This window comes from Cervus canadensis, chromosome 24, assembly GCF_019320065.1.
Source record: "Cervus canadensis isolate Bull #8, Minnesota chromosome 24, ASM1932006v1, whole genome shotgun sequence".
Classification (NCBI taxonomy): Eukaryota; Metazoa; Chordata; class Mammalia; order Artiodactyla; family Cervidae; genus Cervus; species Cervus canadensis.
In genome coordinates, this window is record NC_057409.1 from 8,722,645 (window position 1) to 8,743,031 (window position 20,387).

The 20,387-nt window shown below is 46.5% G+C and overlaps 1 protein-coding gene across 2 annotated transcripts in view; it reads right to left on the reverse strand.

Moving 5' to 3' along the window:
- Positions 1–252: 252 nt before the first annotated feature.
- PAFAH2 (platelet activating factor acetylhydrolase 2) overlaps positions 253–20,387 on the reverse strand; it is a 48,517-nt gene continuing 28,382 nt past the window's right edge. For both annotated transcript variants that reach the window (XM_043445308.1, XM_043445307.1), the window contains exons 5-11: positions 19,778–19,846; positions 19,272–19,413; positions 18,245–18,358; positions 14,047–14,138; positions 11,884–12,054; positions 9,961–10,115; positions 253–1,457 (exon numbers count right to left, since the gene is read on the reverse strand). In XM_043445308.1, the coding sequence (XP_043301243.1) occupies positions 1,363–1,457; positions 9,961–10,115; positions 11,884–12,054; positions 14,047–14,138; positions 18,245–18,358; positions 19,272–19,413; positions 19,778–19,846 (838 nt within the window). In that variant the 3' untranslated portion in view covers positions 253–1,362. The remainder of the gene's footprint in view (positions 1,458–9,960; positions 10,116–11,883; positions 12,055–14,046; positions 14,139–18,244; positions 18,359–19,271; positions 19,414–19,777; positions 19,847–20,387) is intronic.

The window sequence follows — 20,387 nt, forward strand, 5'->3', positions numbered from 1 at the left end:
AGTCCCAGCTTGCCCTGGTGACACCGACCTTGGACCTGTCATATAGAGTCGCATTTCCCTCTTTCTCTTGCCTCCTCTGGGGTCTCCCACTTGGACTGAAGTGAGAGGTCTAGAGTAGTGGAGAGGGGTGTCTGAGGTTGATATTCCCAGACAGCTTTGAACTAGATCCCAAGGAAGACTTCCTTTCCTTTTAAAGATCGTTTTCCACACTGGCACCCGCGGTAAGCAATCAAAGAAAGACAGAAGGAAAAGTTACTTCCAGATGGCTCCCCATCTTGCTGTAATGAAGATTAAATATAGAAAATACTCCAACATATCATTAGGCAAACATGAGTATTAATATCATTCACATTACAAATGGGACAAAACGGAAATTCAGTCTATAGCTTGACTTAACTCTGAGACTAGGACCTCAGAGCCAGAAGACAGACAACTAGAGCACCCAGATTCTGAGCAAGTTGGAGGCTCACAATACCTAAGGTAAGAAGTGAAACCGAAGTGTTTCTAGGCTTCTCTCTAGAGATGGCTTCCTGCATTCGAACTGACCAAACTCTCTCCCTTTTGCAGTGAGGGCCTGTTCAAATGGCTACTTACCACTGTTATTCTACTTTCTCCATAAACCTATTTGTGTTGTTTCCTGTCAAGCGAGATTTTCAGCAAAACTCTAAGACATCCAGAGCTTATGGGGTACCTCTTGTTCCTCAGCCTCTCTCCCTGTGCTATCATGACAAGGTTATCTGCCCCTTCTACAGGCTAACAAGTATACCTTCTCCTGACTAAATGCCCAGGACTATGCTTCATGCAATGACAAGGCTTGAAAATAAACAGAAAAATCTGATGGTGGTCCAGATCCTAGAAAGCTACCTAAAGTGCTCAGAACTCACCGAGCAGCCCTGGGGAGGAGGGAAAGGCAGAGAAGGAGGAAGAGACGGTGCCAAGATGGGCTAGAGGTCCGGGAGGTGGGAATTTTCCCTCTGTCCTTTGGCTTCGTTTCTTCCACTGCAGAAGCCACACTGGTCCAAGGTGAGGGTGTTGGCTGGCTGGGTTAACAGGGCTCATAGTGCTCAGCTTAGGGCTTAGGTCTTCCCCAGCCCCATCCCACTGCTTGTTCCCCACACCATCAAGTCTCAGTCCTCAGAATGTCCATTTGCCCATCAGTAAGTGACCCAAGTCCCAGTAGGAGTTTAAGATCAACAAGTCTGAGATTCAAGTACCCTGTTACCAATCAGCAGTGTGATTATATCCTCTCAATCAACACAGAAGGGTCATGGCAATCACTTCCTGACAGGAGGCCAAGGGTGTCCCTGGGCAGGCCCCACGTGGAAACTCAGCTCAGTGACCTTCCACAATGACCAGTTGAGCCTACAGGCTGGACAAATGGTGTGGGGCCCCTGGGGTTAGTGATGGTCCAATGCCTTCAATGAGGTTGTTCCATTGGTCATAGTCCTCTTTCAGGTCTGAATGGGGGAAAAAAAAACACAGAACGGTTAGGTAAACTTGTAAAGGAAGATCAGAGAGTAGCTTCCGTGGATTTAGTGGGTCATCCCAGAGACAGGAGCACCTGGGATACTACAAGGACTGGTTATGGTGGTTGCAACTGGTAGGAGCAATAATGATAACTACTGTTCTTTCGGTGCTTTTATGCATGTGCTTCTTAAACAACTTCCTTAACCCATAACAACTCAGTAATGACAATAATAACAGAAGGGAGCATTGATTGAAGGGCAATTCATTCTAGGAACCTTGCTAAACATGTATTGTTTAATTTAATTATCATAATATCACTATGTGTCAAGTACTGCGTGCATGCTAAGTTGCTTCAGTTGCGTCCAACTCTTTGCGACCCCATGGACTGTAGCCCACCAGGCTCCTCTGTCCATGGGATTCTCCAGGCAAGAATAATGGAATGGGTGGCCACGCACTTCTCCAGGGGATCTTCCCAACCCAGGGAAGGAACTTGTGTCACTTAAGTCTCCTGCATTGTAGGCAGGTCCTTTACCACTAGCGCCACCTGGGAGCCCTGTGTCTTGGCCCAATTTTACAGCTCAGGAAACAGGCTCAGTGAAGATACCAGATTCATCCTATGTCAATACAACTGGTTAAGTGGCAGAGACAGAATTCAAGCCCCGGTGAGAAAGTGGAAACGCCACTTCCAAGTTCATGGATGTTGCTGAGCAAGAAGAGATCCTCCATAAGCCAGCCAGTGAATATGAATCCATGGCTGCCTCAGCGAAGGCCAGAAAGAAGAGGACAGTAACATCATGAAGCAGCATAAACTAGGTACGATTCCAAAGAAGGCCCTGGGACCTCAGGCAGATGGAGCTAATGACATGGTAAGAACAGTCAGGAAGGGCCCAAGGCCGCAGGCTGAGGGAGCAGGACACAGCTGAGGAGGCAAATGGTGTTTCTGTTCAAAACAGACAAAAACCTGGGACATGGGCAGCAACCACTCTCCTTCATCTTCAGATTCCCAAGGCCCTGCCAAGGACCTGGCAGGGAATAGGTCCTCGACAAACAGTATGCCATATTCATCACTTAAAAAAATACAGAGCACGCTGCTGTGTGCCACAGTTTGTTCCTGATGCCAGAAATATGCCACAGACACATAGAAACCCTCATCCTCAGAGGGTTCACAATCTAGGAGGCAGAGATAACAATAAACAAAACAACCTACATACGATATGAAAAGGTGAGCAGCGCTGTGGCAAAAAAGCGAGCCAGACAGAGGCAGTGCTGGTGGCCGGGGCCAGGGGTGAGGGGAGGAAGGGATGGCACAGTGTTTTTAAAGAGGGTTGTCAATGTAAGCCTCCCTGGGAAGGTGAGATGTGAGTGAAAACGTGAAGGAGGTGAGAGGGAGACACGAGATTACACAGGAAGACGTTTGGGGCAGCAGGAACAGCGGGGCAAAGGCCTGAAGCAGGACTGTGCCTGGGACGTGGAGGCCTGTGCAGAGAGGGAAGCAGGCCCGGGGAAGAGCCACAGGAGGGACGCCGGGCGTTGACTTTGCCTCTCAGAGAAACAGGAGCCACTGATGGACCCTAAGCAATGGAGTGACAAGACACGGCTTTCTTTCTAAAAGGGGGCTTCCCCGGCGGCTCAGCTGGTAAAGAATCCACCTGCAATGCGGGAGACCTGGGTTTGAGCCCTGAGTGGGAAAGATCCCCTGGAGAAGAAAACAGCTACCCATTCCAGTGTTCCGGCCTGGAGAATTTCATGGACTGTATAGTCCATGGGATCACAAAGCATCGGACATGACCGAGCGACTTTCACAGTCTTTCTAAAAGGATCACTCTGAAGGCTTGATAAAGGAGTGTAGGGACTTCCCTGGTGGTCTAGTGGTTAAGAATCTCCCTTCCAGGCTTCCTTGGTGGCTCAGCGGTAAAGAATCCGCCTGCCAAGGTAGGAGACAAGGGTTTGATCCCTGATCTAGGAAAATCCCACATGCCGTGGAGCAACCAAGCCTGTGCACCACAACTACTGAGCCTGTGCTCTAAGAGCCCACGTAAGACAACTACCGAAGGCTGAGAGCCGCAGAGTCCATCCTCTGCAACAGGGGACGCCATCACAGTGAGAAGCCCACGCGCTGCAACTAGAGAGTAGCCTGCATGGCAAAGAAGACCCAGCATAGTCAAAAAGAAATTTTAAACATTTTATTCAATGTGCAGGACTTCCCTGGTGGTACAGTGAACAAGAGTCCACCTGGCAATGCAGGGGCATGGGTTCGATCCCTGGTCCAGGAAGATTCTTCACGTCTCAGGACCACTAAGCCCGTGTACCACAACTACTGAGTCCGTGCTCTAGAGCCTGCAGCCGCTGAGCCTGCATGCCACAGCTCCCGAAGCCCATGCACCTAGAGCCCGTGCTCTGCAACAAGAGCAGCTGCCACCATGAGAAGGCTGAGTGCGACAACCAGAGTAGCCCCTGCTCACTGAAACTAGAGAACGCCTGCACGCAGCAATGAAGATCAAGGGCAGCCCAGAATAAAATAAATAATTTTTTTAAGGTGCAAAATCTCAAGGCACAAAATACAAAGTATTATTAGGAAAAAAAAAAAAAAAAGAACCCACATTTCAATGCAGAGGACATGGGTTTGATTCCTGGTTAGGAACTAGGATCCCACATACCATGGGGCAACTAAGCCAGAGCACCACAATAGGAAGCCCATGCATTGCAGTGAAAACCCCACATGCCACAAGTAAAACCTGACGCAGGCAAATACATACATAAAATAGTTTAAAAAGAAAGAAAGGACCGTGTGGGGACGCAGGGGTGGCAATAGGGAGTGGGTTGTCTATCCCTTCTCCAGTGGATCTTCCCAACCCAGGAATCAAACTGGGGTCTCCTGCATTGCAGGCAGATTCTTTACCAGCTGAGCTAACAGGGAAGCCCTTAAAAAGAAAGGACTGTGTGGGGAGGCAGGGGTGGCAACAGGAGGACCAGTTAGGAAACTCTTAAGTGAGAGACGAGTTGGACAGGATGGTAGCTGTGGGGGTGGTGACAAATGATGACTTGCTATTTGCATTCTGAAGGTAGGGCCAATAGGATTTTCTGAGGGACTAGATGGGAGGTGTAAGATAAGAGACAAGAATGGGACTTTGGCTTGAGTAACTTGAAGGATGGAGTTACTATTAACTGAGAAAGGAAAGACTTGCAGTTGAAAGCTGTTTTTGTGTGTGATTCCCCTTAGAAGGCCAAATAGAGATGTTGAGTTAATAAATCTGATGCTCATGGGCAAGCTTGAACTGGAGACAAACTGTAGAGTTTTCAGCATGGAGATGGCATTCAAAGCCAGAAGACCAGAGGGCATCGGGGGATACAGGTAGAGAAGAGTCCAAGCCCTGAGCCCTGGAAGCACCAAGGCAGACAGAGGAGGAGCGGACACTGAGAGGGGAGAAAATCTGCAGTGAGGCATCCTGGAAGCAAAGACGGGGCTTCACGGAGGAGGGCCTCACCAGCTCTCCCAGCAGCTGCTGGGAGTTCCAGTGACATGAGGCATGAGAGGTGACCACTGGATTTAGTACTGTGAAGGTTTCATGGAGGAGTGGGATGCAAAAGCCTGACAGGTGTAAGTTCAAGAGAGAATGGGAAGAGAAGGATCAGAGAAAGTGAAGACACTTGTGTGAGGAGTTCTGCTATCATGAGGGACAGGGAAACAGGGTGGTAACTGAGGGCCAAAGTGTGGGTCAAGACAGATTTTTTAAAAGAGAAATTTCAGCATGAGATGAGCCCACAGAGAGGGAAAAATTGATGATCTAATGTAAAGAGAAAGAAAATTGTTGACACAGTCCTCTTGAGCAGACCAGAGGGTGAAATCCAGTGCACAAGTGGAAGGGTTGGCCCAGTAAGACAACTGACTAGGAACCTCTAGGAACCAGATGGAAGGCTGAGTCTCTGCAAGAAGGTAGGGAGATGCGGTGTTGGGATTCGAAGACGTACTGATGGCTTCCATTTTCTGAGTGAAGTGGAAGACAGAATTAATCAGCTGAGAGACCGGATAGGGGAAGAAGGTAATAGAGGTTTCAAGAGAAAGAAGGTGTGAAACTGTCTTCCAGGAGCGAGGGAGGGAGGATAAGCAGGTGGAAACAGGAGCTTCATGCAGTTAATATGAAAGATGCACCAAATCTTCTTAACAGAAGGTAACACAACCCCTGTGTCAGTAGAACGCTGCTCTCAGAGGTAATTTTTAGGATCAAAGGTAATTCTTTTTTTAAGTTTTCTATTTTATTTTTTTAATTTTAAGCATAATTGCTTCACAATTTTGTGTTGGTTTCTGCTGTCCAACAGTGTGAATCGGCTATAAGTATACTTATACTTCTTCCCTCTTGAGTCTCCCTCCCACCCACCCACCCCTCTGGTTTATCACAGAGCAATGAGCTGAGCTCCCAGGATCTGGTGAGAGGTTCAGCTGAGCCACTTACAACCTATTTTAATTTCCCACATGACACATACTGTATGGTCACCAAAAGGCTTTTCTCTCTTTGCAAAACTAATTACCCCAAGCTGAGAGTCTTTGCTTTTTTTCACCATCTTATCTCTCTCTCTCTCTTTTTTTTTTAGTTCTACCACTTTATTGCTACCAACCCATCTCCCTCCACCCTCGTGCACCCATGCTCAGTCATGTAATCCCATGGACTGCAGCCCGCCAGGCTCCTCTGTCCATGGACTTTTCCAGGCAAGAATACTGGAGTGGGTTGCCATTTCCTTCTCCACATCTTATCTCTTATCAAGTGGATACTGCAAGAGCCTCCTACCTGGGCTCTTTCCCTCTCAACCCACCCCATCTTGCCCATCCTCCATGACGGAGTCAGACTATAAACACAAGTCTAATGATGACAATTCCCTGCTTATCCACGAAGGGCACTCACAGCCTATGGAATAAAATTCAAACGTATTCCAGGCACACATGGGCTTCTAGATCTGGCTTCTGCCCACTTCTCCCTTTATTTTCCAACAATTCCACTATCCTGAATGCCAGATACACTAAACACAGCTTCGCAAAACTGACCAGGGCCACACCAACCTTTGTGCCTTCCGTCTAGAAGACTCTTGCCTGCTGAGCCTTACTCATCTCTGACATTGCAGTCAAGTATCATTTTGTCCAGAGAGGCTCCTCTCCTGGCTGTCCTTTCCGTCCCGTCAGGGTTAGGACCTGTCTTCTGGGTCTCTTGAAGACTGAGAGTGTCCCTGGGAGCCGCTGGCAGCAGTGCAGCCGTGAAGCCCCTGGGCTTCCCAGTCGGAGAGCCTGGCAGGCACTCCAGCTTTGTTGTTGTTTCGTCACCAAGTCATGTCCAGCTCTTTCGCGACCCCATGGCCCAGCCTCCTCTGTTCATGGGGTTTTCCAGGCAAGAATATTGGAGTGGGCTGCCATTTCCTTCTCCAGGGGAATCTTCCTGGCCCAGGGATCAAACCCACACCCCCTGAATTGGTAAGCAGGTTCTTTACCACTGAGCCACCTGGAAAGTCCCAATTCTTGCTTTGCCACCTACTAACCAGATAACCTTGACAAATTACTTAAATTCTCTAAGCTTTAGTATCCTCATCTGTAAAACAGACTAATAATACAAGTACTCACTGGGAAGGGCCATCTTCAGGATTATACATGCTGAAGTAACTAAAGTAGTTTAGCAGAAGGACTGGCATCAAGCCTGTCCTCAACAACCTTCCTCGGTCTAAGACTCTCCCAATCATCTGCTGGTCTCCAATAATGAGTATCTTAGTTCAGAAGACATGGCTACTCAATGGAATCCAATCATGCCATGGAGAGGGCCCCTGTCATCTTTAATTTTTTAAAAAAATTTTTATTGGTCTCATCATGAGTCATGTGGGATCTCAGTTTCCAGACCAGAGATTGAATGCATGCTCCCTGCACTGGAAGCACAGCGTCTTAAGTTCTGGACCACCAGGGAAATCCCTCCCCTGTCATCTTTAGCTCTTCCCTAATGATACAGTTTTCAGTCCATCTGCCCTCTGATGGAGAAGGATCATTTCCAGTAGGCATGTATGGATGTGAGAGTTGGACTGTAAAGAAAGCTGAGCGCCGAAGAACTGATGCTTTTGAACTGTGGTGTTGGAGAAGACTCTTGAGAGTCCCTTGGATGGCAAGGAGATCCAACCAGTTCATCCTAAAGGAGATCAGTCCTGGATATTCATTGGAAGGACTGATGTTGAAGCTGAAACTCCAATACTTTGGCCATCTGATGAGAAGAACTGACTCATTTGAAAAGACCCTGATGCTGGGGAAAATTGAAGGCAGGAGGAGAAGGGGACGACAGAGGATGAAATGGTTGGATGGAATCACTGACTCAATGGGTATGAGTTTGAGTAAACTCTGGGAGTTGGTGATGGACAGGGAGGCCTGGCGTGCTGCAGTTCATGGGGTTGCAAAGAGTCGGACATGACTGAGCGACTGAACTGAACTGAACTGAATGATACAGTGCCTAAGAGGAAACAGGGAAAGTGAGCAGCAGACCATGTAGTCAGGGCCCATTAAAGTCTTGAGACAGATCCATTCTTCTCTTACCAGGGGATAAGAATGATGCTCTAAGGTCTCTACTAACCCTAAAGGCTCTAAACTCATCCTAGTATAATGGCTCACAATGAGCAAGATGAAACGAACAGCCATAAATACTGAAATGCAAATTTAGATTTAAAAAGTCTACACATTCAAAACAGGACAGATTCAGAGACTTCCCTGGTGGCCCAGTGACTCAGACTCCACACTGCTAATGCAGGGGGCCTGGGTTCGATCCTTGGTCAGGGAACTAGATACCACATGCCCCAACTAAGAGTTCGCGTGCCGCAGCTAAGGTTCAACACAGCCAAATAAAGAAATAACAAAATAAGATAGATGCATTTTTAAAGGAAACTCAATCCAAATTAAATTTTTTCAGCATTTAGTGGAAAGGTTAATACACTCAGGCCATCCAGCTGGAAGTCTAGTGTCCAGAACACAGAGGCAACAGTCCCACTGAACCAGGCACTGGCGAGACCACATCTGGCATGTTGTATTCAAGTCAGGGCAGCACACATTCAAAGGCACACCAACGAACAGCCCATTCAAAGGGGGAAATTGCAGAAGGAACAGGTGGAGGTACCAGGAACATTTAGCTTAATGAAAAGAAAACTCAGAGGGACACCAGAGGTGACTTCAAATATCTAAAGAGCTGCCATGTACAATGGTCTGAGGCTTCTCGGGGTGGTTCTTGAGGGGATACCCAGGGCAAGTGGGGCGGATTTACAAAGAGTCAGGTCTTGGTCTTAGGTTAGAGTTAGGTCAAGCCTTAGAATCCCAGGCCAGCGTGGCTCCCTTCTGAAGGATGCTGCCCTCTGCACAACATGTGCTGAGGGGTCAGCCTGGCACAGTAGGGTAGCCTCCTCCATTCTGACTGGATCAAAAAGAGACATCTGATCGAGAGAGCTCCGGGCCCAGGCTGAGCAGTGGCCCACAATATGTTTTGGCAGGTAAAGATGGGCTAGTACCACCAAGCTATCTCTCTTGGGAAACTAGTCTAAGAAATTCCCAAAAATGCAGCGGTTACCAGTAGGAGCTAAAGAGGAAAGGATGCAACAAGGGAGAGAACAAGATGCAAGTGGTTCAAGTCGACCAAACTGATGAGGAAGTAGAAGCTACGAATAAGCAGATGTTCTCAGCAAGAGAAAAAGCACGGCAGAGAAAGTGCAAAGGAAACTGGAGCAAAGAGAAACAGAAATATCATGAGAGGAAGAGACAGACAGACTGAGCCCAAGAGAGAGACAGAGAGAGAAGTCAGTCCTACAAACTTCCTCCATTCCTGTAAATTTTCCCTTCCCACCTGGCCAGGTGTACTCTCAGAAATAAACTCCCCTTTTTCCTTGAGGTACATTAGTGAATCTCTAGTCCTTTTCACCAAAAAGCACCTAACTAGAATATCAATTCTTCAAACTATTAAAAGTTTCCAGGGATGGAGCAGGCTGACCCGTGAAGCAGTGTACTCCCCACACTGCATGACCACACGGCAGAGAAGATATGAGAGGACGTGTCCCTTGGGTGGGAGGCTGGACCAAAGACCCTACAGGCCTGGCCATTTGCTGGCCTATGATTTATGACATTAGTCATCATCCTAACTCACAAATGTAGCCCATCTATCATCAAAACCTCCTCCACAACACAGATAAGGCGAGTGATAATGAGTTAGAACAGAGAGGGTAGAGTACAGCAAGGTGAATGTTCCATTGACAATGAGGAAACCAAGGCTCAGAGAAGTTAAATGACTCGGCCAAGGTTACTCAGGTGGTAAGAGACACAATCGGGATTTCCAAAATTTCAGCTAAGTGTTCTTTCTAGAATCCTATGCCATTCCTTCACTCAGGTTTTGCCATAAATCTCCCTGATACAAGACATGTCAGAACAGACCACTGTGCAGGGAAATCTAAGAGACCCCTCCCTGCTGGCTGCCCCATAAGCTCCAGTTCTCTGCTTACCAAGATGCTTCTGCAGGAAGGCCAACATGGCCCGCACCACAGTCTCCTGACCTTCATAGGGGTCCAAGCTTCCACGGGTCTGACTGGAGAAGAATTTACTAATCCAGTTACCAGCCACAAAAACAAAGTCGGTTAGACTCCGATGAACAGAACCACTAGAGGAAAAGAAAAACAAGTATCTGGTAGGGGTCTAGAAGCCAAGGCACACAAATATTTAAGCACCCACAATGTGCAAGGTGCTTTACATGCATTATATCACTTAATTTTCACAACAATCTAGTAAGGGAAGTATTTTCCTCTTTGAAAGAACCAAAGGAGAAAAAGGGTCCACCCAAGTTCACACAGTAAGAGACAGAGCTAAGGTTTGAAAGCAGGTGAGCCTGGCTTCAAAGCTGCCTCAACTCTGAGACCACAAGGCCTGACCTTGCAGGGAAAAGGCAGAGTCAGCTGGAGAGGGGTCAGGGCAAGGAGGTAAGGTCTGGAGCCCTTGCCACTCCCATGTTATTATGAACTATCACCCCATGGCTTTTACCCCATGACTTCTGAACATTCACAAAGCATATCAGCTCCTTCTTTAGCTCAGAACTGCACCACAAAGTAAACCAGAAAAAAAAAAAAAAAAATAACTTGCCTTTAAATAATCAGGAAAGTTAGGGCAAGTGCTTATAAAAGAGGGTTTCTGGATTACAATTTGTCATTTGACATCAAATGCACTTAATTTGAAGGTGAAATTCTCACTAGGTTCATGTTGAGCTAAATTACTCAGAACTAATTTACTAGTCAATTCAATGAGGGAAGGAAGATCTACATGCCAAACTCTGTTTGATATGGTGAAGAAAAGCTGACTTTAAAATGTATTATTTAAGGCACACAGGAAAGTATAAAGAAAAATATAATGGATACTTTGAGTATCCAGCATTCAGTTTAAGAAATAATACGTTGTCAAGAGTTAAATCCACAGTCCCTGCATACATTTTTCCAACTGCTCTCACCCGCCCTTCCCTCTAGAGGTCACAATTATCCTGAATCTCAATGACTTGGGGAAACTCTCCAGCAGTTCTCTGCTGCCATGAAATCAAAATGAAAGGGGAGAGGCTGGCCCCACGGAAGACAGCACGGGCCAGCGTGGGCAAGGGAAGAAGCCAGGGCCTACTGAGCAGCCCCTAGCAGTCCGGCTCTCGGATCTGGCATTTCAAACACCTGAATGAGTCCGGAGGTCCATGACATGCAGTTACTTGTTGTTTTGCTGATTCGGGCTCCTTGAAGCACGTGTGTTATTTGGCTCAAGTACAGGGCAGATCAAGTCAGAGACTTATCAGTGAGACTTTAGCCCTTCAACTGTAGCTGTAAGCCACCTCCTAGGTAAAGTTCATTTCTTAAAGTCACTCAAAATCTTCTCTCTGAAAAATGGCTCCTAAAATCAAACCATCTGACAGTGCTAATGATGGACATGAAGAGAATGTGGCTTTTCTAAGGCAGAAAATAGATGGTTTATGGAAGATACCTGAATTTAGGTATTCATGAAGGTCTCTAAAAATCTGTCTTGTGAATGTCATAGGTCTGCTATCTCCACACTCTCCAAAAGACTCAATAAAATTCCCAAAGGAGATTAGAGATTTCTGGAGTCCACCCAGACCCACACCTCTTCCTCTGCAATGCACAATCCCACAATATCCTTTTCCAGAAAGCAAAAGGTAAATCCTGCCATAAAGTCATGCCAACTAGTGAAGAAATCACTGCAGGTAGAGCTAAGTGGAGAAGGACAGATATGAAATTTGAAAGGCATTAAGATTTTGAGATATAGGAGGTATTTGGACATTCTATGCATGGGTAGAACTTCCAGATAATTTAGAGGGAGCCACACAGCTGAGTAGAAAATGGAGCAATCCCTGGAGATTAGGCATGACCTTGGGGCTTACTCACAGGACAGTTATGATCCTGGATTGGTCGTGCTGGTCACAAATCTTCTTCATCAAGTTGACAGTTTCCGCTGTTTGGAACTTCTCAGCATTGATGAAGAAGATAGGGCCTCGGGCTGTGGGGTAAAAGTCACGTTCCAGAGGAAACATCCAAGCATCCAAAGCCACAGCACACCTGGAACAAGACCAGACATGTGGGATGGCCATGGAGAAACCCAAGCAAGAATAGTTAGGGTAGTGAGGGGAGAGTGAAGTTCTCCCTTTAGTGAGGCAAAGGCTCAGAAAGCCAGGAAGGGGAACCAGGGCCCACATCCTTCGGTTAGGATCTTTTTTAGAGACCCCTTTTCAGTTGAGTTCAGTTCAGTTGCTCAGTCGTGTCTGACTTTTACAACCCCATGGACTGCAGCACGCCAGGCTTCCCTGTCCATCACCAACTCCCGGAGCTTATTCAAACTCATGTCCATTGAACTGGTAATGCCATCCAACCATCTCATCCTCTATAGTCCCCTTTTCCTCCCACCTTCAATCTTTCCCAGCATCAGGGTCTTTGCCAATGAGTCAGTTCTTTGTATCAGGTGGCCAAAGTATTGGAGTCCTTCAGCATCAGTCCTTCCAACGAATATTCAGGACTGATTTCCTTTAGGATGGATTGGTTGGATCTCCTTGCTGTCCAAGGGACTCTCAAGAGTCTTCTCCAACACCACAGCTCAAAAGCATCAACTCTTCGGTGCTCAGCTTTCTTTATAGGCCACCAAAAATTCTTCTAGATTTTTAAACTCTCTGAAGGCACGGATCTGATCTCCTCCTTCTCTTGGCTCTACTCTCAGGCAGCAGACTTGAGTCACACAGAATGACACTTCATTCATTACTCACTCATTCATTCCACTCATCCGGTACCTACTCGGTGCTTAAGCCTTGTGTTGTGGATCCAGAGATAAATGACACAGTTCTGGGAGCTCCGGGAGCAGTGGAGACAGAACACACAAGGCAGCAGAATGTAGCTCAGTGCTCTGATCATACGAGCTGCTAAGTCAGCCCAGAGCATATACGGCAGGTGGTCAGGGAAAGCCTCCCTGGGGCCACAACTCCAAGTCATGGCCACTTTGTCAAGCAGCAGTCTCTGTCACCAAGGGCAAAACTAAGGTCCTAAGATTAGCATCCTACCCCCCCCCCAATGCTCCCCCCAGCTCAATAAAGGATGACCATCTTCCCCTCAAATGATGGGTGCACAAATGGAAAACCTCGATTCCTCTTTTTCCTTCTTCTCATACATCACTAAGTCTGGAAAATTCTAAAACCGATCCTGACTCCACCACCTCTCTCCATCCCCCCTCCTCCATGCTAACGCAAATCCCTCATCTCTCACCTTGACTCTGAAATCACCTCCCTCTAACCAGACTCCTTGTTTCCAGTCTTGTCCTAGAGCCCGCTCTTCACATGTATGCATGCGTGCTAAGTTGCTTCGGTTGTGTCAGACTCTTTGGGACCCCAAGGACTGCAGCCTGCCAGGCTGCTCTGTCCAGGCAAGAATACTGGAGTGGGTTGACATGCCCTCCTCATGGGATCTTCCCAACCCAGGAATCGAACCTGCATCTCCTGCAACTCCTGCATAACAGGCTCTTTCTTTACCGCTGAACTACCGGAGAAGCCCTCATTCTTCACAGAGTGGTTTTTAAATGTAAATAAGATTTTTCTATACTTAAAATTTTTCAGTAGTTTCCCATCACACTTAGAATAAAATCTAACTTCCTTATCTGGCCAAAAGGCCCTGTGATCTGGCCGGTTTATCTTCCTAATCACATAGTTCCCCATCCTGCCCTGCTCCCTCTATGCTCCTCCCACACTAACACAGCAAGCTTCTTTCTACCTCAGGGCCTTTAGCTGTTCCCTGTGCCTAGACTGATCTTCTAGACCGTTATGTAGGTTGACTTCTTTTCCTTAGTCTCAGCTTTTGTCACTTTCTCAAGGAAGCCTCCAGATACCCTAGCTTATCAGCCTGTTTCCTTCTCTTCCTTGCACTTGCCTGCAGGGGATCTGATTACTTGTTACTTTGTTTACCTTGCTTTCTTCTTCACCACTGAATCCCCACCTCCCAAAACAGTGCTGGGTACATAATACTTGCATGCATGGCATGTGGAGCTAACTGCAGCATCACTGGGAAACTCACCTAAATTGCGTCTCCTTGGCCAAGGCCAGAATAGCTGTGGCCCCTCCAAACGAATGTCCCATTACAGCCACGCGGCTCACGTCAATGCTGCCCTGAAGGAAGCCAAGTCAGAAAGGTAGGGGTGCTTTTTTAGGGACTCTTCAGGGCAAGAGGAAGAAACAGGGAGACGATGACACAGAAGCACAATACAGAGCCCTCCAAAACCACGTTATTAAGCACCTCTTGCCCACTGGAGAGTAGCCACTCAGGCCATCCCTGGACCGAACAGCCTTCTCTAGGCAGGAATCCTGAAAACCACGTCTTTCACCTTTATTTTTATAATCTTACCATCTGTAATAGCTGGACCAGGTAGAAACTTGAATATCTATAAATAAATGAATAAACTGAAATTATGTGACCAATCAGTGGAAGAGCACATTAAGGATGAGAACTCTCAGGAATTCCCTGACAGTCCAGTGCTTAGGACTCAGCACTTTCACTGCAGGGGCCTGGGTTCAACCCCAGGTCAGGGAACTAAGATCTTGGAAGCCATACAGCGCAGCCAAGAAAAAAAGAATAAGAATTCTCTTCATCTAGATCCTTGCCTTACAACAGGAGGGATGATACATGCACCAAATCAAGGGTAGAATGGGGGCGCTCCTGCTGCCCCTCCACTTTGCTCTGAAGCAAGGACTGCTTGTACTGAAACCACCTCAGGTTCTACTTCCTCTGATATATGTCCTGACTTTTATCCAGCAGAGTGAGTCTGCTCACTCTAACAAGCTCTGCACGCATCTATTTCTGGTTGTCCCCAGAAGCCTTCAGGACATGGTTATATAAACAGCCACTGCAGCTGCCTGCTAAAGGACTCAGGAAATCTCTCTCGGATTCACTGTCCAGCCTCTGCCCTGAACCTGTGCCCTCCTTTGCTCTCTGCAAAATCTAGCCCAAGATTTTGTATCTAAATTCTCCCCTTCGTGGGACTTCCTTGGTGATCCAGTGGTTAAGACTTTGCCTTCCAGTGGTTAAGACTTTGCCTTTCAATGCCAGGGGTGCAGAATCCTGGTGGGGAAGCTAAGATTCCTACATCATTTCAGTTCAGTTCAGTTCAGTCGCTCAGTTGTCCTACATGCTTTCAGGTAAAAAAACCAAAACATAAAACAGAAACAATGTTGTAACAAATTCAATAGAGACTTTGAAAGTGGTCTGCATTAAAAAAAAAAATTTTCTCCCCACTTTGCTAAATTCCTTCAGATGGGTCCAGGCCTCTTCAGCTTTTTTAATGGTAATATATCCACATAACTCTAAAAATCAGGAGCATACAGAAGTCTTCCCTTTCCACACAGTTGCCCACTCCCTACCCAGACAGGTGAGTTTCTTGTGTCTTTGCAGCGCTTACTTATCCTATACAGGTACACATGAATATATACTTTCTTGCTTTTACATAAGTAATACTGTACCTCACTTTTTAATATAAGAATATTAGTATATCAAGAGCTTCCTTATCCTTTTTTACAGCCACATTTGATTTCACCATGCTACAGACCACTAGTGATCACCAAAACTGTTCTTCTTCCTGGACACATAGCTAGACTATATTTCCCAGCAGTTAGATACAGCCTTGTGATCGGATGTGGTAGTGGCTTTGTGATAGAATGTGAAAGTGATTATCTCCATTTCCCAGCCTGGTTATAAACACTCTTCTGTACCAGCCTCTACACCCTGTCCCATTCCTGGCTCAAAGCACACGGTAAAGGTGGGTTTCACAAGCGGAAGAGAGTAGAGCAATTAGAGGAAGGTAGCCGGTTCCCCGAGTCAGTCCTTGTACAGAGGCACCCATTTTGGACTTCATGTGGGAGAGAAATAAATCTCTTCTTGTGTAAGCCACTGGGATTTGGGGCTTACATGTTATAGCAATTGCTTCCAAGTGGCTCAGTGGTAAAGAACCCGCCTGCCAATGCAGGAGCCGTAGGAAACTCGGGTTTGATCTCTGGGACAGGAATATCCCCTGGAGGTCGAAATGTCAACCCACTTCAGTATTCTTGCCTGAAAAAAATCTCATGGACAGAGGAGCCTGGCAGGATACAGTCCATGGGGTCGCAAAGACTTGGACACAACTGAGCGACTGGGCATGGATGTTACAGCAATTAGTATTATCCAAAATAATACAACCATTGTTCCATAATCTATTAGACCAGTTGTGCTCACTTATGGGTGAACATTTAGGATAGTATCAATCTTCTGTTACAACACACGACACTGGGATGAATAACCTTGTACATACATCATGTAGCAAGTGTGCAAGGATACGTAAAATAAATTCCCAGCATTGGAAATGGCTGGGTCCAACACAATCTGCATCTGTGCTGCTGACAGCTATTGCCAAACTGCCCTGCAAGGGACAAGCTGGACTCACACCAGTTACAGAGCAGCGCCTACTTCCCCACAGCTTTGCCAACAGGGTGAGTAATCAATTTTTGGATCTTGCCCAATCTGACAGATGAAAATTTACTTAGCTTTTTTTTTTTTTCTTAATATTTATTTTATTTACTTGGCTGCACCGGGTCTTAGTTGCAATATGCCAGACGTTCTAGTTGAGGCATGTGACTCTCAGTTGCGACACATGGGATCTAGTTTCTGGACCAGGGATCGAACCTGGGCCCCGTGCATTGGGAGCATGGAGTCCCAGCCACTGAATATTAGGGAATCCCTTTCTTAGCTTTTTTTTTTTTTAAATTCTCTATTTCTCCAAAAGGCTGCCTCTGGAACTAATCCAGCTACCTGTAGCCTGCCATTCCCCGATGCCTGTTTCAGGCCCACAGGCCTGCACTGCAGTGCCTGGGGCCTGCTTCTCCAGTGGGAACTGACAACACACGCTGGTAAAGCTCTCTGGATTTCAGGTCCTGCCTTACTTATTGGCTATCCAGGCTGATGCTTCTTCCTGGAAGACTTTACCAGAGTCTTTAAAAGATATTGTCTAAAAAGACTCTGGGACACAGGTTTCAGAGTCAAAAAGCCCCAGTGTAAAGTTTGACTCTACCACTCACTTAGCTATGTAACCTTGGGCAGATACTTGGCCTATTGGACCCTTGGTTTCTTTCTATGTTAAGATATAACAATGTGTGTTGGTGAAAAGAGCTCTTATCATAGAAAGTATTCATAAAGGACTCACTGTTATTATATATACATATATATATATATATACATACATATACATACAAACCATTTTATCAATTTATGATTCTCATTCATACAATGGAATGTTACATGGCTATTAAAAAATCACACCACAGGAAAATATTAACTGGCATAAGAAGACATTCATACTATCTTGCTAAATGAAAAAAAGGCCACAAACTAGCTTATATTAAATAATAACATTACTGTTTTTTTAAAAGCATTTTTAAAAGACCTAGAAGGACCAACATCAAAAAACTCTGTTTCATTTTCTTTCATGCTTATGTGTGCTTTCTTGGCTCTCTAAATAAAGGCTGAGCTACTTTTCAGATTATGGGGAAAAGGATAGGATGCGGGAGGAAAATATACTTTTATAGGCACCAAATTTCATAGCAGGGATAGCTTCTCTCCTCCCAGGGGTCCTTAGGAGTCCCTAAAGAGAAGGAACAAGCCTGCAGTAGACAGCACAGTGTCTGCAGCTCCACAGGCCTTCCTGTGTGAATGAACCATCTCTCCCTCATCTGCGTGGCCCCAATAGACTGTCAGCCCTGGTGCTCAGGTTCCCCTAATGCAGAACTGGGTGTATAACCTAGGCAGGCCAACCAGAATACCCTATCCCTCTGACATAGTGACTGGCTCAGAATGGGCATATGACCCAAGCAGAGCCATGGCCTTTCCAGATCACTGGAAGCTAAAAAGTCTCTTTTCCTTTTAAATCTACAGCTGAGTTGAAATGCAGGCTTGGAATGCCAGCAACCACCTTTCTTGCCTGATGGAGACAGTCTGGTGAGAATGAAGCCCATATACACAGAATGGAGCTGAGCCAGGAGAAGGGAGACAGTGCCAAGAGCTTTGATGACAATGCTTGAGACCCTGGATCTAGCTACACTGGCCTAAAGCCAATCTGCCTTTGGTCTTCCTATTTATTTGAGCCAATAAATTATCTTTTGGTTGAAGCTAGTGAGTTAGGTTTCTGTTATTTGTAACCAAGAAAGTCTTGATGAATAAAAAATGTTCCAGGTCATACCAACTTCTGCCATACCTTCAAGGTCATCAGATCCAACCCGCCAGGCAAAATGTTGAGAACGGTCTGCCCAGCAGTGACTTCTTGTAGGATCTTCAACACCCTCACACACTCGCTTACCCTCTGATGCACCTGCAACAGAGACAGTCCCGGTGGGAGTGGAATGCCACGCAGCCATCCAGTGGGAATCTCAGTCCCCCTCAGAGCCAAGGAAGAATGCAGGGATGGTGTGCCCACCCACATCTCAGCAAGCACTGCGGGCCCCACATCCCGAGAAAGCCTCAGCTCCCTCACAGCCACTCACGTCAGCCCCACCTATCAGCACAATGGAGTCAACCCAGCTATTCAGACTCTATCTACCTTTCCATGGCAAACAGAGGTGTAATATGGGTATACTGTGTGGCATATGAAAGCATCTCAAAAACAAAAGGACATAAAAGGGTTCCTATTTTCAACCCTATACTGGATTCTGCTTGCCATTTATAGCATATGTCTACTGCTTTTGTCTGCTAGTACTCATCCACCCTTACTTCTATTAACCTTGACTTCTGAGGATTGCCCCTCACCAAAAATCTAGCAATGCATTTCTGATGGGAACTTCATATTTTGGTACTTCTCCCCAGCCTAAGAGTCTCTATCCAGGATCTTTTATATTATATCTTGGGGAAGAAATTGGGGACAACCCCCAAACAACCCTATTCTCTTAGATGGTGAGGGCGGACATGCAACCTCGTAAGGTAAGCCAGTTAGTAGATGAGACCAACCAGCAAGGGGACAGAAACAACAGTGGTTCCAGTGGTCCCGTCCTTCCTACAGTCTGCTATGTAAACCAACCAATTCTCCTTTTGTGGAACAAGCTTGAGTTGGGTTTCTGTCACTTGCAATTGTTAAGAGTTTTGATTAAGACCTCATTTCTCAGCTGTGACGAGCTCAGGACCACTCTGAGTGAAGGTTTCAAAAGAAGTGAGTTCAAAGTCTTCTTAGTGAGTGTCTTATACAGAAGACAGGCTTAGTAAACTCTCCCTCCCTATTGGCATAAGCCTACCTGGTAGTTCCGAACATAGAATTCCTTCTCCCCTTCCTCAATTTGACGGTGGGGGATCCATTCCTCCTCCAGGGCCTCATCGTCAGGCTGGTTCTCCTCTGGGGTCTGCTTGCAGAAACAGGTGGCCGCAGCTGACCCATCCCTGCAACACATGTGCCCCCAGGGACTTATCTCTCCCCTTTACCAAATCCTCCTTTTCAGCCGAGCCAGTCTAGCTTATCCTCTAGCTAAATGTGAAAAAGATAGGGGGCATACATAGGAGAGTAGAAAAACATGGGGATTTGGGGGACTGACCTGGGTTTGAACCCCAATTCAGCTGTGTCACTTTCAGCAATGTTAGTCAATATCTTTGAACCCTGGTGTCCTCATGTTTTAAAATGGATATAATCCCTACCTTGCCTAACACTAGGACTGGAAATAATATATCCACAGGAAACTAGCCTATACCCAAGCCCAGGACGGCAGGCACCCGACCCATGATGGTTCGCTGTGACTGTCATCCTCACCTGTGCTCTGGTACAGCAACCACAAAGCCACGAGAAGCCAGCTCCATGCAGAAGGCCGAATACAGTGTCCTAGAGATCCAGGAAGGAACCGAGAGAAGTGATCAAAGAATGGCCTGCCCTTAGCCTCCCGTCCAAACATGCTCTGCTAGTAGCCATCAGAAAAGATGGAATGGAGGAAGCTTCATCTGCAGCAGCCCTTCTTCAGGAGCTTTCCCCAGACAACACACCCCAACTCTCACCAAAGCTCCAAGTGTCCTCCTCCAGGGAGCATGTGCAGATTGATCCACCATGTTTTGCAACCCCATACACTGATTCATCTCCCTCATCCCAACCCCAATACAGTTTGGCTACTTCAAACAATTGCTTTTTTATTGTCTATATATTGTGCATGCTGCATGCCAAGTCGCTTCAGTTGCATCTGACTCTTTGCAACCCTATGGACCACACCCTGCCAGGCTCCTCTGTCCACAGGGTTCTCCAGGCAAGAATACAGGAGTGCGTTTCCATGCCCTCTGTATATTGTACATCTCCCAAATTAGTTGGTAAGCTTCTTGAGGACAGGGACTCTGGCTAGTTTTTAACATGCAAATATGCATCTGTGATTTAGCGT